Source organism: Bos taurus, chromosome 16 (genome assembly GCF_002263795.3).
Source record: "Bos taurus isolate L1 Dominette 01449 registration number 42190680 breed Hereford chromosome 16, ARS-UCD2.0, whole genome shotgun sequence".
NCBI classification, from domain to species: domain Eukaryota; kingdom Metazoa; phylum Chordata; class Mammalia; order Artiodactyla; family Bovidae; genus Bos; species Bos taurus.
Window position 1 is genome coordinate 69,547,609 of NC_037343.1, and position 15,809 is coordinate 69,563,417.

At 46.5% G+C, this 15,809-nt stretch overlaps 1 protein-coding gene across 2 annotated transcripts in view; it reads right to left on the reverse strand.

Annotated features, from left to right (window-relative positions):
- PROX1 (prospero homeobox 1) overlaps nucleotides 1-15,809 on the reverse strand; it is a 56,368-nt gene that overhangs the window by 17,011 nt on the left and 23,548 nt on the right. For both annotated transcript variants that reach the window (XM_005217360.5, NM_001193232.1), the window contains one exon: nucleotides 14,751-14,945. In XM_005217360.5, coding sequence (XP_005217417.1) covers nucleotides 14,751-14,945 — 195 coding nt within the window. The remainder of the gene's footprint in view (nucleotides 1-14,750; nucleotides 14,946-15,809) is intronic.

The window sequence follows — 15,809 nt, forward strand, 5'->3', positions numbered from 1 at the left end:
TTTTTCACAACCTTTACGAATATAAAAACCATTCTTAGCAAGGGCCATAAAAAAACAGACTCAGTGCCAGATTGGGCCTGCGAGCCAGTGTGCCAAGCCCTGCTCTCAGCCAAACTTAAGAGCTAGCCACTTTTCTGAAGGCCTTAAGCTCTTTCATTCTCCTCTAATCCCGTGTCCCTCACTGGGTCAGCGCACTAGTTGTTCCTGGGAGGGTAGCTGGGATTGACTACCCCAGATTCAACCTGCATTGTCACACCACTCCTCAGATGTGGGTAAGGCTGCACGTGTCTACGGGAATAGTTCATGGGCCACACACAGAGATGCTAAGGACCAGGTGGCCCTCCATCTTGCCCTGCTTTGACAAGGAGCTTTTCATTAGGCACTTCCCTGCCAGCAAATATTCAAATGCACTAAATGGAGGACTCCATCTCTCCTTGATGCAGGTAATGAATCAACTTCGATGGAAAAATAAGCACTAGATAGCCACGTCGCAGCCTTCACTAACTTCAATTCACCCCATGAATGGTTGTGCCAACTGTGTCAGAGTTCGAGACAGGCTGAAGTTTAACTTTTTGCTACCATTACTGGGTGAGGTGGTGGAATGAATAGGGCCAAGCCTGGTGCCCTTCTTGGATGGGAGATTATTCAAAAACAACAGGGCATCAGCTCTTCAATATTACACAGAGGGAAGCTGGGGCACAGATAATCCGCAGTTACTCCTGTTTCGTTGGAGAATGCATTACGTGATTGTTTTCTGCAGAGATTTACCTCCATAATTAAGCTGTGCCCAGGCGAACATGAAAACCAGTCTGTGTGCCCTTTATTTGTGGGGATGGAGTAACAAGAGTGAGAAGCCTGAGGAGAAATGGGGTTGAGGAGGTGGGGTTGAGGCAGGACAAAGAACAGCACGGAGCAGAATGAGCAGGAGAGAAGGCGCGGGCAGATGCAGATGCTACGTGAACAGAGCTCCGGAGAACACCGGGTTCCGGGAGCCTCCGCCTCTCTGCTGACAACTGCTGATGTGTCCCCAGTAACATCTAGGCTGTTTGGGGCAAGGACTGGTGTGAAAGGCACAAAAGTCAGGACAATTCTGCTTTGTAGTCTAGGGAATTCTATGGGTTTCTCCTCCACGATTATCCTTTGTATTCACAAAATTAAGCCAGCTAAGAGTTCGTGAAGGGCTCTGACATTCCTTTTTCAAGAAAGGTAAACAGCTCAGAAAGACAGAAAAGTCAATTTCAGAAGGACACCCACTGGGAGACTTTTGGAAGTCCTCTGGTAAAGTACCCAAACCTCATGAGTCTTTAGGTAATGTTTGTGGTGGGAAGACTTAGGATGCTGCTGAGGGAAGCTCAGGACTCTACAGACAGATTCTTTTGTATACTTTCAGGTCACTTAAGCTGATAGATCTCTGGGAATTCCCTGGTGGTCCAGCGGTTAGGACTCCGCCTTTTCACTGCCAAGGACGCAGGTTCAATCCTTGGCCAGGGAACTAAGATCCAGCAAGCCAAGTAGTGCAGCCAAAAAAAAAAACAAACAAACCACACATAAATCTTTGAAAAATACACTATATTGAAGGAAACGCAGTGGCCTTGAAACTATAGCCTGCTTCTGCTTCTGATCATCCCTCTGCCTACATCCCTACTCAAACTCCCACACATCTGTTCCCAGTTATTACCTTCTACTTTTCATTTTTAGGACCAGATTTTACTTTCGACTGTTAAAGTAACCTTAAAAAAAAAAAACAAAACAGAGGCTTAGTATAATTACCATATGAAAGATGGAAAAAACAAATCCAAAAGACCAGTGTGAGGATTTGATACTCTTAACCACAAACTTGGGCTTCCCTGGTGGCTCAGCTGGTAAAGAATCTGCCTGCAATGTGGGAGACCTGGGTTCCATCCCTGGGTTGGGAAGATCCCCTGGAGAAGGGAAAGGCTCCCCACTCCAGTATTCTATGGACTGTATAGTCCATGGGGCCACAAAGAGTTGAACACGACTGAGCAACTTTCACTTCACTCACAACCACAAATTCAGACATACAGAATTCCAGTGGAAAAGACTTTTATGATTGATTTATGATCATCTGGGACATGCTTAAAGGAAAGGGTGATGTTGCTTTTGCAAAAACTACCAACCAAGCCTCAGAGTGAAGGTAGTTATGCCATCTAAAACAATCAACTCTGTCCTGAAAGAGGGGAGATGTTGTATATGCTACAAAAATTAACACATATTACACAAGCTGGCTGTTTGGGTTGAATTGTGGCCTTGATGGAATGTGTGTGGGGACAGGTATACAGGCTCTCTGTTCATTTGTTCAGGTCCGTATCATCTCCTAAAAAGCCCACAGGCATGAGGGCTTTGCAGATGAATGTCCTCACTGTTTGGCTGCCCTAGCCAACACAACAAAGTGAGCAGCACATATAATGACAATAAATTGTCTATGAATTTGAAAAATTCATCGCTGTAATCCCAGCAAGGGAGTTGCCATGTCTCCAAGGACACTGTTGAAAGATCTGCAAAGAGGTCCTTGGGAGAACACTAAACTGGGCACCCTGGAGAGTTTTACTGAGATAATGAAGCTGCAGCAGGGCCCCAGGGGTGGAAGTGGCTCCACGTGGACACCATCTGTATTCCCAGGGGCTCCATAGTCACTGCTTAAAGCTTTGCATCATGCACAGGACTTGTGTAGAGAAAACAGAATGTCTTCTATTCTAGAACTGCAGAATTTCAGAGCTAGAACAAAGCTCTGTCTTTAATCTTATCACTTTACAGGTGACCAAAGTGGAGCCCAATGAGGCAGGTGCTGCCAGGGGCAGACCCCCAATCCGGGGTCCCTTCCACCTTAGCCTCTCATCTCATTAGTGCCCTTCTCATCTGGAACCCATGACTCCAGATCCCCAGAGCTCCTGCAGGCTGCTGTCACCTTTAAGGCCAACCTTGGGGCAGAAGGAATCCCTTTCTCTTTTCAAAACCAGTTTTGCACTGACTCTCTGTCCCAATTCTAAGGACAATTCCCTGTTTGCTCTTCTGCTTTGTTTGTTTTCCTGTTTAGGATCGGTAGGAAACGATGCAGTAGCTGGGTTACTGATCGTGGCGGCAAGGTAACTTTTCTTTGGCTTGCTAATGAATGAAAGCAAGTGCTTATATAGCACTTACTTTCTGCTAATATATTCGTGGACATTCATTTAATTCTCACACCAACTCTGTGAGGTAGGCACTATCATTTCCCCTGTTTTATAGATGAGGACACAGGCACAGAGAGCGTAAGACACTTGCCAAGGTTTCACTGCTAAAAAGAGTCAGTGCTGCGGTTTGATCCCAGGGACTGGTTCCAAGACTCTAGGCTCTTAAGTTCCACTATTATGAGTCCAGGACCTCTGACATTGAGGGCTTCCCTGGTAGCTTAGATGGTAAAGGACCCACCTACAATGCAGGACACCCAGGTCCAATCCCTGGGTTGGGAAGATCCCCTAGAGGAGGGTATGGCAACCCACTCCAGTATTCTTGCCTGGGAAATCCCATAGACAGAGAAGGCTGGTGGACTACAGTCCATGGGTTCCCAAAGAAACATGACTGAGCAACTAACACTTACACTTTCAAAGACATTGAAAAGACTTCCCCAAAGGAATTCCCTTTTAAGATCTCAAGGTGATGCTTTTATAAATAAAAGTACACCTTCTTGTAAGGGAACATTTTGTTTCCTGCTTGAGCATAATATAGAGACCAGAGCTTTCTTGCCTTAGTGGTCATTTTTAGACACTCATGCTCAAGGCTAAGGCTGTGTCTTCATGATGTCAAACACTCCAGTACCTATCAAAACACTGAAAACATCAGCACAGCAAGATGGATCTGTGCATTTTTTATGTGCTGGATACGTTTCGTAGACACAATCAGATTTGCTGGAATACTTGCCAACAGTCTCATAAAAAGGTCTCACGGGGTCATTTTAACCAGAAAATGCTACTGAGATGCTACTCAAGAAATCCAACTTCTGAGGATGAACTTTTGGGACAATCAAAAAAGTCTCATTGGAGGTGAGGGATAAAGCCATGATGTGGCTGCCCCCTCCAACTCTCCCTTATTGTCCGGGAATTGTAACTGTACCTCCGAAACATGGTCCTGCCGGAAGAGCATTATAGAAACGATGGGGGCAGCCCACATACTGTATGAGATTAGACTTTTAAAAAGGATTAGTGTTCCTTAATCTGGAGAGATGAAGATTAAGAGGGAATAATGATCAAAGTCTATAAAATCAGAAAGGAAATGGAGAATATGGACCCAGTCCTGTTCGTAAATCCCAGGATATTCTAACCAGGGCTACCCCTTTGGAGTTCCAGGGAAATCACTTTAACAGCCATAAAAAGAAGATACAATTTTCACAGCAGGTAATACATTTAGAGAATTATTATCTTGAGGAGTGGTGTACTCTGAGAATGAAGTTAGATTTTATAAAAGGTTTAAATAAACCCAAGGGTGATAAAACCATAATGATCTAATAATGGGAGGTTAAGAATGTTCTGGGGACATCCTGAATCTTTTGAAAATGATGCAATCAATGACAGGTACCCACCTCTCCTGACATGCTCCCTGCCCAGGGCTGGTGGCCTAATGATCTGCCCACCTCTCTCCTCCCTTTGTGACCTAGCTTTGTTCCTAATATTCAGACCAGGGCTCAGTGACTAGAAAAGCTTGAAAACCTACTAGAAACGGCAACTCATTCCTCAAAGGGGGTTTTCTTCGATTCTTACCAGGGTCTTTGTCCTAGGATTCTGAATAAATTTATGAACTTATTTTTTCCTTTTGTATATATACCTTAAAATTAAAATCTAAATTTTACTCAAACATAGAGACATTGGAAACGTCTTATGTTGCAGTGGTGCGGGGATAAAATTGGTTAAACTCTCTACTGAAGAGGCTCCTCATAATACGCTAACACAGATCAATTAATTCACATTTAAGAGGAAATTAAACATCCCGATTATGTAGTACCCATCACAGCCCAAGATATTAAGCTCTAAAATTTACTGCAGTTAATGTAGAAATCAGCACACCTTAACAAAAGCTGTGGCTCCATCCAATGCATAGAGGAAAACTTGAGAGAAATGTTTTAGTTCCTTTCCAAAACAGCCATGCATTCGTCACTTTCAATATCTAATAATAGGTCGTTGCTGGGGGCTGGGAGGGTATGACAGCAGATAGAGGCAGGGGGAGGGGATTTGGGGACCGGGTAGAGTGGAGATCAAGATTCCATGCAGAGAAAAGGAACCTTTCGGATGACTCGGCAAGGCATGAAGAATATTTTCTGTACTCACACTTTAGACTGCTTACTGAAAAATTGGTAAAATGTGGCAATGCACAGAAGGGAATAAAAAGAGCCAAGGGGAGGGAAGGGGTGGGGAGAGGTGGGGCTAGAGAAGAAAGGTATCCATCTTGAAGCCATATCTAATAATGCTTCATTCTAACCCTAAGGAACACCATAAGCTGGGAGCAATCCCTGGGTATCTTTTCAAAGGGCAAGTTTGAAAACGTCAGTCCTCACCCTGGGGGCGCTATGCGGAGTCACATGGATTCATTTGGGAAAGGGCAGACCAGGAAGGTGGGAAGGGGTGGGGTCAGGTTCAAGGGTGCAGAGTCACCGTGTTTCGCGTGGTACACTTTTGAAGGCTCTGGGCAAGCATGCCGGGACATCTGGAGTTCAGAAGTCGAGGAAAAGGGGGGAAGAACCAGGAAGATGAATACTCGATCATCAGCGACACAAAAGAACGGAGCAAAAAGAAGCCTGGATTTGGGCGCTGGCGTCTGGCAAGGAGGCCGCCAGCAGGGCTAATGAAGCGTTTGTGGTGCAGGACGATTGCCAACGCAACAAAGAAGATGTGCTTGGGCTCTGCAGATGTGCCAGGGCCCCCAGAGCAAAATAATGACATAATCACCATCAGTGTCACAGACCAGACTGTACACAAGGTGACAGGGGAGGGGGGGGCTGTAATACACACATGAGGAGGACCCGCCGGGGCCCACTGCGGCTGCGCCCTGAGGCCCGGGATGCGGGCACGACCACGTGCCCACCTCTCTCTAGCGGAGTCTCACTTCCTAAGGTGAGGCTTGTCCCCATCACCCATCACCGGTGGCTTTCTTTTTTTTCTTCCAGTCCTAGCTACTCCTGATAAAGCCACAGAAATCGGAAAAGCTTAGGGGAGGTTTGGACTGGCTGGAAAAGGCTGGGAAAAAGAGAGAAACGGAAGAAACAGAAGGGAGAGAGTTTTGAGTCAGACTCCCTCTGATGCTGCTAAGCTCTGTGCTCTAACTTCCATGACTCTAGCCACCAAGCCTGAGGGATAAACATGAGCATGGGGTGTCGTGAAGGTTTCCCGCTGCAAAGAAAATGCAAGACATATTTTGGGGAGCCTGGGAGTGAGGGCCACACAGTAGCAATAAAGAGTCCAGCTCAAAGAGCCCCACACCGACACGAAGGCAGGAGGGGGCTGCCCCTGCCCGTTTTAAACAAGGTCGCCCAGCCGGCCTCGTCACCTGGCCTGGCTCCTGCTCCACAAGGTGGGTGTGTTAGTACAGCTGTCTGGCTTTTAAGTGACTTTTGTCAGTTTGAAAGTGAAAGTCTGTTTGAGGAGCTGAAAGAACAATAGCCCAGAGGCCGGAAGAAGGGCTGGCAACACAAAGGACCTAGACTACACTACTGTCCCTTTTCATGGCTTCTACTGAAAGATTCATAAGGATAACTTTAATTTTTTATGAACCCCCCTCCCCCGTTTTTGGTATGACTGTATTAGTTGTGTCAACTTCCCGATCCAGGGTTCTCTCTAAAAAGCAAAGGGTCTGTTGTGAAAGCATCTTCAAAGAGCGGTGGGGACAGAATTGCTTCTGGGCATCCTGCAGGTCCCTTTCTCCAGAAGACACAGCTCTGAGGGACACGGAGATGCTCTTTCAATACAGGTCCCTTCCACCTCGAGGTCCCCACGAACACTCCTGCCCCGTGATCTTAAACCTCTCTAATGTGCTGGTTCAACTGCTCCTAGGAAGAAGGATTCTATTTGTTTTCTTGGCTTCCCTCTGTTTCACAGGAACAGTAGTATAATAATCACTCAAGGCTCTCTTTTCCCTTTACTTTTCAAATAGCTGTATCCACGGCGTGTCTTTATTTGGCGTCTCAGCTGAAAGGGCAGGGGTGGGTGGGTGGGGGGAGGGGCGATGCGGAACAGCTTTTATTTGTTTTATGTCATGTTACCAAATAATTGGCTTGAGGCAATCGCTGAAGGTGAAACAATATTTTAAAACTGGGATAATCTACTTTCAAGAACCAAAGTCCGACGCTTCATCAAAAAGTGTGTTTGCCCAAACACTTATTCTGGCAAATGTACACCGAAGCAGTTAAGAGAAGTGAGTGAATGGTCATTCCATTTTCTGCCCTATGGCTGAAAAAGAACCAAGCAATTACAGTGCAGTCAAATCCTGGGGGCAGGGTTAGGGTGGGGTGAGGAAAATTTGATTGAAAATGTTATCTGCTACGTGAAAAGGGATCACCAACTTCTGAACAAGCTTGGGGTTCGCTAAATGAGTCTGTTTAACCTCGGCGAAACAAACAGGCTGCTTTTCAAAAGGCGGTTAGAACCTCTACAGACATTTAATCCAGGATGGGCGGAACACAGCGATACTAACCCCCTGAAAGCTCCAACCACCACCAGCAGCACTCAGCGGAGAACCGGCTCCCTTTCTCCTATTGATAACCCTTTGTGGGGCGCAGAGAAAGAGGCGAGGCAAGGAGAACTGAATGTCAGACAATGGCCATCATGCCACACAGTCTCTGAACTTTCCTCATCTCTGAAGGACAATTAATTATGAAGGCCTTAGGGGTAGGTCGAAGCAAGGGAAAAGCCCACTGCCATCCCAGCACCGCGGCTGCCCCCTCTGTGTTTGCTAAATGGCTTTGCCTGTTGGGGTACAGCCACCAATAGATAGATCACTGGGTAGGGTGGGGGCGTGGGGGGAGGTGGGGGAGGAAAGCAAAAGATTTTTTTGTGTGTGCGCCTGCCCTTGTATAATTCTATTCTCACTGTGAACTCATCCATACACAAAACACAAGGACAATTTTTTTTTTTTTAAAGAGAGAAAAGCCACAGGGTAGGTTGCAGCAGAAACGGCCTCTCAGTGGTGTGTTAAAAAGGATGGTCTTTTTCACCAAATCATTTCACAGAGGCAAAACAGACAAACACAAAGAGTTGAGACTTTTTCTCCGACATTAAATGGAGTAACTGATAAGGTCAGACATATGATACCTAAAGACATGAATCTGTGAACTCTTGAAGTCAAAGGGCCTCTCTGTGCCGAGGAACAATCTTTCAAAGGAAATAGATCATAGAACTCCACTGAATCCGCTTTAAACTTTATGAAGCAGGAGGAGAAAAAGCTCTAAGTAGGGAAGCTTGACAGAAGAGCCTTGAACTATTTTCTGAAGGAAAGATGAGACCCTCCCTAGGCTGCCACAAAACATCTTTTTTTTTTCTAAAGGCTCCTCTGAACTTCGATATGTGCCAAGACACTGCCATTGAAAGCCGTATAATTATGTGCTATAGCCACTGTAGAAAATGCTTTGTTCCCCCCAACAAAGGACAATAAGCAAAGTAAAGCGACATTACACTGTATCTTTTTCTTTAAGAATGTTGAGAAAGGTCATGGAATGCTATAACTAATAAAGCTGTTGAGTAAGGAGGTTTGAACGTTGATCTTACTGTGCTTGAATGTAACCCGATGACAAAAAAGACACAGGGCGCTAAAAATGCAACGACATGACCAAATAGATGATAAACCGATGGGCCCGCTTCATTATACCGATCAACACCTTGAATCCCAAAAGGATGGAGGTGCAGAAATGAAGCTTGGGGTCCACACGTCGCCCTGCACCCTCCCCCGCCCCGCCGCCCCCCTCCCCCGCCCCGCCGCCCCCCACCCCCACCCCCACCCAGTCTGGTATCCTTTACTGCTCCCTCCTTCAAATTTCAGGCAATCATCCCGTACAAGGAGCGTGTTCCCAGACAGCCATGTGCGTACAGATATTTAGAGAACATTCATTTAGTCTCTTAAAAGATCAATTTGGCTTGTCAGTGGGGGCACTGGCAGGGAAAGAAACGGTAAAGGTTTCTTTTCCCTCCTCGCCACCCACCAAGAGCGCGTTGTGCGATCATTTAAATGGCGCCTCAGCTTCGAGGCCAAAAGACTGCAAGAGGAGTAAAAGGGTTTCCCTCCTGTGCCAGTTTTCCAAATGATCACTCATATTTAAGTATCTATTTGGAGCAGAGGGAAGCGCTTCCTAAATCCACCTGTCCCCATTTTTCTTTAAAGAGATGACAGGGCGAATGAAAGACTTCCAAATATATTAAATCTTCTTAAACACACACGGTGTGGCAGGCGGGAGTGGGCTGGGAGTGGGGGTGGGCCTGGTGGAGAGAGTAGATGCAGTGTGTGTGTGTAAGCGTCAAGTGTTGGGGGGGGGTGTTTTGGTGGCAGGGAAGGATGTGAGGAGTCCCGCCTTTCCATTTTCTTCCTAAGGAGAGAAGACACAGAGAGAGGCCTGCAGAAGGACCCTTCCTGCTTGTCATGTGACACCTAGAAAAAAAAAGTCAAACCACACACTGCAGGATGGAGCATCCGCCGCGTGAGTTATGCGTATCTTAGGAAATGACATTGACAAGCCTGCTAATCAATGGATCAAGGTCTCTTTGCTATTTGCTCCTAAGCTTTCCATCCAAAGCCCTGGGTCTTTATCGAGGGCAAGGGTAGTCGGTCCCTCTTCCTCGGAGTTTGCACCCAGCCCGCAGTTAATTGGTTGCTCACTGATAGCCCACGGGGACGCCTGGCTGATCATGGCGGGGAAGAGCTAGCTTCCAGGACTGGATAAGGAGAAGGCCGCTCAGGGTGGCCTGGAAACTGACAGTGAGCCTTGCCTTCGTTCCGGCCACAGTTGTGAGGGAACCAGAAAAGCAATCCAATTGGATGTGCGCGCCCCTACGGTCAGAAGGCTCCGCCTGGATGAAGGTGCCCACCACATTCTCTTCCCAACCTACACCCAGGCCATGCCAGACCCCCCATCTCTGGGTTGATCAGCCTTTCTCAGAGGCCAGCCTGCCACAGTCAATCCAGAGTGGATGTCTTCTGGGTCTCCTTAAGCAGTGCGTTTAACCTCCGTGACTTACACGGATCAGCTGCCTTAGTTGAGTTCTTTGCAGAAACGTGTAAACGCATCTTGGAAGCTGACGGGCCGTACCACCTCCTTTCCCCGCCAGAGTTGTGAGGGAAACAGAAGTAATAAAACTGCACTCCTATGCTTCTAAAGTCAGAAGTGTCGGTGTGATTTAAAAACTGGGAAGGAATCCCAAATCTCCTTTCCCTCCCCATAAAAACCAATTTTGGAAGCTCTTCAAAGTGAAGTGAGAATGAAGCATGGAAATACATACCATAACACCTGGAAAGACAAATTTATTGTTGCCAGTCTCATTTAACGTGAGACGCGGGAGTGCAAAGCGGCCTGTCATGGACATGCCTCTCCGCGTGCCTTCGCAGACTGGCGTTGGGAGGGAGGTGCCCGGCTCCTGTCCTGTAGCCAACTTTCTTCCCTTGGGCACAAGCTAAAAGCGTGGTTCACCCTTCCCCGCCCCCTACAGGGTCTTCTTCCACCTCCCCTGGGTCTTCTCAAGCTCTCACCACCCCAAGTCTGAAGGCCGTGCCAAGAATCTTGGCAAGTGTGTAAACTGATACAAAAGGCAGAACAGCCTCTCCTGTCACTTAGGAGGTCCTGACTCACACAGGCCAGGAAATGCAAGGGTCCCGAAGAGGAGGGAGATGCAAGCCACTCCTTCCACACTAGTGATAAACCTTCCCCATCTGCTTAATTTTCCCATAGGCCGGGGGTCAGCAGCCTCTCCAGCCTTGAGAGCCATCAGCGGCGGGGGCTGGGGGGGCGGTGGGGCTTCGCGGTGACAGAGGCACCACCAGCAAGTTTATGACAGAGGCAGAGATGGAGCAGTAAGCTGAAAAAAGACAAGCGTAGGAGGAGAGCAAGAAGGAAGGAGAAAGTGGTAGCGAGAGACAGAAGCATCAGGCTTACCCCTGCTCTCTTTCCCTGGCTCCTCTACTCCCACTTACTTAGAGCGACTTTAAAAACAGTATAAAGCTTTAGGCAAGCTGAAGTTTTCCTTGTGTTAATACCCATATCATTATTAGTACTCACATTAAATAAGTTAATATTGGTAGAACACTTAGAAGAGTGTCCATGATAAACAGGGGGCTTCCCCGGAGGCTCAGTGGTAAAGAATCCGGTGCAATGAAGGAGACCCAGGAGGCGAGGGTTCGATCCCTGGGCTGGGAAGGTCCCCTGGAGGAAGGCATGGCAACCCACTCCAGTATTCTTGCCTGGAGAATCCCATGGACAGAGGAGCCTGGCGGGCTACAGTCCACGGGGTCACACACAGTTGGATGCGACTGAAGCGAGTTAGCACACGCACATGCACAATAAACAGAATAAACAGTCAATCCGTGCTAGCTATTTCATCATTGCTACAAGCCACTGATTAACTGATTGAGAAATTTAAAACTGCAATCAAGAAAGATGTTTCACTACTTGGCCAGCTAATACTCAGTTGGTTTAATATATTCCTTTGAATCGACTGGCTCTTCATGTAGACGTAACTTCGGTCTCTCTACCAGGCCCCATCTCTGTTTAAAAATGTAAGGAGAAACCAGGTGTGCAGTTCTCTGCTTCACCATCTTCTTCACTTGCTCATTTCAGACTACAGATGTATCTGACTTGATCTTCGGGGGAGAAACTTAGATGGGAAAGTCAAGCAGTGAGGACAACAGCCGCTGAGGTATCGGCTTGAGGTGCGGGGTCCACCTCTGCTCACAGCCACCGCCCACACTGGGAAAGTGACAACGATAAGCCAGTGGCTTTTTAAGCATCTCACTTAAGCTCTGACCTCCACGCACCAAGGCCCAGCACAGAAGGATTATCTCATCTGAAGCTTTTCTGAATCCGTGCCCCAAACTTCCTAAATTAAAAACTAAAGACAGGCTGAATTAAAAACCATTTTGGGAACATAAGTGGCTGTGAGGCTGTGTATGTGCGTACATAGGCGTGAGTGAAGTGGGCAGCGCAGAAGCTACCTCCTGCCTCGTGTTTAGCGCATTTCCGGAAGGAGTCCAGTTTTTTACCAAAGGAGGAATAAGGCCCAGAATAGTCCAATAACTTGTCTGAAGTCACATGAGAAGTGACAAAACTGCTCCCTGGGCCCCATACTCTTTGCGCTGAAGCAGTCTTAAAATAGACACTGCAGATAAAGGAGAGGTGGCCTGGCTGGAAGTGGATATGATTCACAAAGAGAGGAATATCAGATGTTAATCATATTAAAGGAGGATTTAGATGATGCTAAATGGAGCAGCTTGCTGGGTACCTCTTGATGTCAGCCATCCTCTGTTTGTGCTGTTTTGGCCCTTACGCTGAGGAGGGGATTAAAACCAACCAGGTAAGGTTTAAATGACCCTAAAAAATCCTAATGGGTACTGTCAGGATTTGTTCTCTCAAGTTTGTTACTCAGCAAAAATGCACAAACCATCCCATGAATCTCAGGCAATTCTTTTATAAAGCTTGATGCACGCTGCCAAATGAGTATTTATCATAATAAACTGTAATTAGTTCACCAGCATACCGTTGAATTCTCTTAGCTCAAAGTTGACAGCAATAGACTTATCAGAAAGGGGGTGCAGAGCAGTGAAGCTTTTAATAAGATTTCTGTAAAACATTTAGCCATTGTCATCATGTAGGGGACACGGGTTCAATCCCTGGTCAGGGAACTAAGATCCCACATGCCATGCAGAGTGGCAAAAAAAAAAAAATTGCTTAGCCATCATCATATGCCTCAGCTTTAGGAGAAACCTGCTAGGGTGTTCTGTATATATAGTAAAGCAGGGCTCTGTTATGAGACTTTAAAATAGTGAGGCAGTAAATACAAAAGGGCTTCCCTGGTGGCTCAGATAATAAAGAATCTGCCTGCAACACAAGAGACCTGAGTTTGACCCTGAATTGGGAAGATCCTCTGGAGGAGGGCAAGGCAACCCACTCCAGTATTCTTGCCTGGAGAATCCCATGGACAGAGGAGCCTGGTGGGCTACAGTCCATGGGGTCGCAAAGAGTCTGGAGAATCCCCATGGAGAGAGGAGCCTGGTGGGCTACAGTCCATGCGGTCACAAAGAATCGGACACAACTGAGCAACTAAGCATAGCATAAGTACAAGAAGGATCCTCAATGCTAATATGTTCAGCCAAGGAAAAACCATGCTTATAACCCATTTGACAAGAAAAATACACTGGTCTTGGATATCAAAGGGTGGCTTACAATATAAACACTCTAACTTTCAAGGAAAAACCATGACTTTCCCACTGCTAAGCTTCCACAGTCAGTTCTTTCTAAGCTGCCCAAACAGATCAGCTAAAACCACTGGGATTCAGGCCCCTTCAGGAGTGGATGTGAGGCTGGGCAACGAGGGTCAGTTAGTTATTGACAAGGCCAGACCAAGGTGCCCCTCTCTCCTTCAGCATTGAGAACTTGGTAGGCACTGGGGGTTACCTATCTGTGTAAGGAAAGAAGAATACTAACATAAGGTACCCACACAAGCAGATGTGGGAGAAAAGTTCTCCTCCTCGATGACGCTAGAAAAGGCCCAACTTGGTAAAGTCACAGCCTGTCCACTCTTCATCATCAGAGGTTCAGCCTGCAGAACCCTTGCCACATTCCCACCTCCACGCATTGTTGCCCCAGCCAGTAAGGCTCAGCAAAATGCCTTTGTGGGTACTGGGAGATTCGCTAGTGTTGTCTCATGGAGAGTCATCACGTTGCAATGAAAAATGCTTGCTGAGGCATCACATCAGCCAGTAAAGAAATGCCTTACTCATAGCCACACATCTCTTATTTTTGCAAAGATACTGCTTTCTGGGAATCATCACTACTGTTTCATAGATACCTAGAATATGTAGGATGTAGACATACAGAAGTGTGTATAAGACCTTATGAACAGAGAGCAGTATGCTTCTGAAGCTACACGTATGCAAAATGAACCCATAAGGGTGTCCTCCCAAAAGGACAACAGCAGAAACAGACAAGCAAAGATGTTGACGGAGCTCTTATAACAGGTACTTAAATTCTTATAACATGTATAAATTCTCACACCATTTCTTCCAGAAAGGAAATGAATGCTGACGAAAGTTAGAAACCATGGACTCACTCCCCAATCAATCCTTCTGGATTTTTTAAGAAGCAATTTTGGAAGCTACCACTGAACAGAGCATCATATGTCAGCTATATACACGTGCCGGAACCTAAATGCGCAAAACGCCTCTTGGGGTAGAGACCTCTTTTCTGGAAAGGGAATCACTCTGTGTGTGTTCCTTGCTGCCATTTTCTTTGGATTGTCCACTTCCCTCTTATGTGGGCACACGCGTCTCCCATGCCAGCAGCAGAGGTTGGGGATGGGAAAGGAAGAGGAAGTGGATGAGCTCCCAGGACTCTGATGGGACCCATGGGGGAGCTCTTCATTGACACTCCACCTCTTGCCCTACTGGTGGACACTTGCGTGAGATACCAAGGCAAAAAAAAAAAAAAAGGACTGATTTGGGACATTTCTAAAGAAAATAAATTTTTTTTTTTAAAAAAAAGGGGGAATGACCAAAAAATAAAGATGAGTTCCTACCTCAAAGTCATTTGCCTTATTGTAGTGCATGTTCAGAGCTCTGTACAGCTCACAGTCTCTGGTTATAGACAGCTCTTCAGTACTGGTGACCCCATCGTTGATGGCTTGACGCGCGTACTTCTCCATCTGAATGTAGTAAAACTCACGGAAATTGCTAAACCACTTGATGAGCTGAGAGGTGATGCACCTGTTGAACTGTTAAATTTAAATGTTGAAAAGGATAAGAACATTGCCATTTTTCCCCTTCATTCTTTAAGCATTTGAAACATTTTTAAAGTCCCCCTCCCCTCCTTACTTGGAAAGGTTCTTTTGTAAATTCTACCCAAATAGTGGCAAGACAGACAAGAGCAATGATATTCTCACGGGATATAATAAAATCGACCAACAATGAAAACTGCATCTCCACTCTCCGACACCTCAAATGGAAACCCCATGTTCTAAATCTGATTTTCCTTAAGCCGAATATCTTATTTGCAACATTGTTCTTCATCTTGCAGTAGAACCAATTGCATTTGTATACTTCTTATGGAAATTTGTTCAAGCCAGAGAGTCCTGGGAAGTCCTTCTATTCAACTACCAGAGATGGTGAGTCACATGACTTCACCACTAGCGTGATTTGGGGCGGAGGGGGGTGGGTAGGGTTAAAAGAGAATTTGCGTTACCACACGACAATCTCATTCAGTGCTAAAAGTGGCTTTCACACAAAAAGGGAGGAATCTGGCACCCACTTAGTTTTCGGTCATGGGTGATCTCCGTGGTCATCGGCTGTGGTTCCACTTAATGTCTGCACGTAGGACTCACGGTCGGCGCTGTCTGGCCAGACCTCCGTACCTGTTGGCACACTTCCTACACACAGCCAGCACTGGAGAGGACCCATGCCCCCTTCCCACTGGAGTCTATGCAGTTTGCGGAGGGTGGTTGAAACACAGTCAACAGATGGCACAGACAGAATCTTTATTATGTTTCTTAAATGCCAAGTCACTACGACACGATTAGATTTGAAAACTTTGTTTTCCAAGGTTTCCTGATGACCTTTCACATGAAGATGTCTTCCTGCAC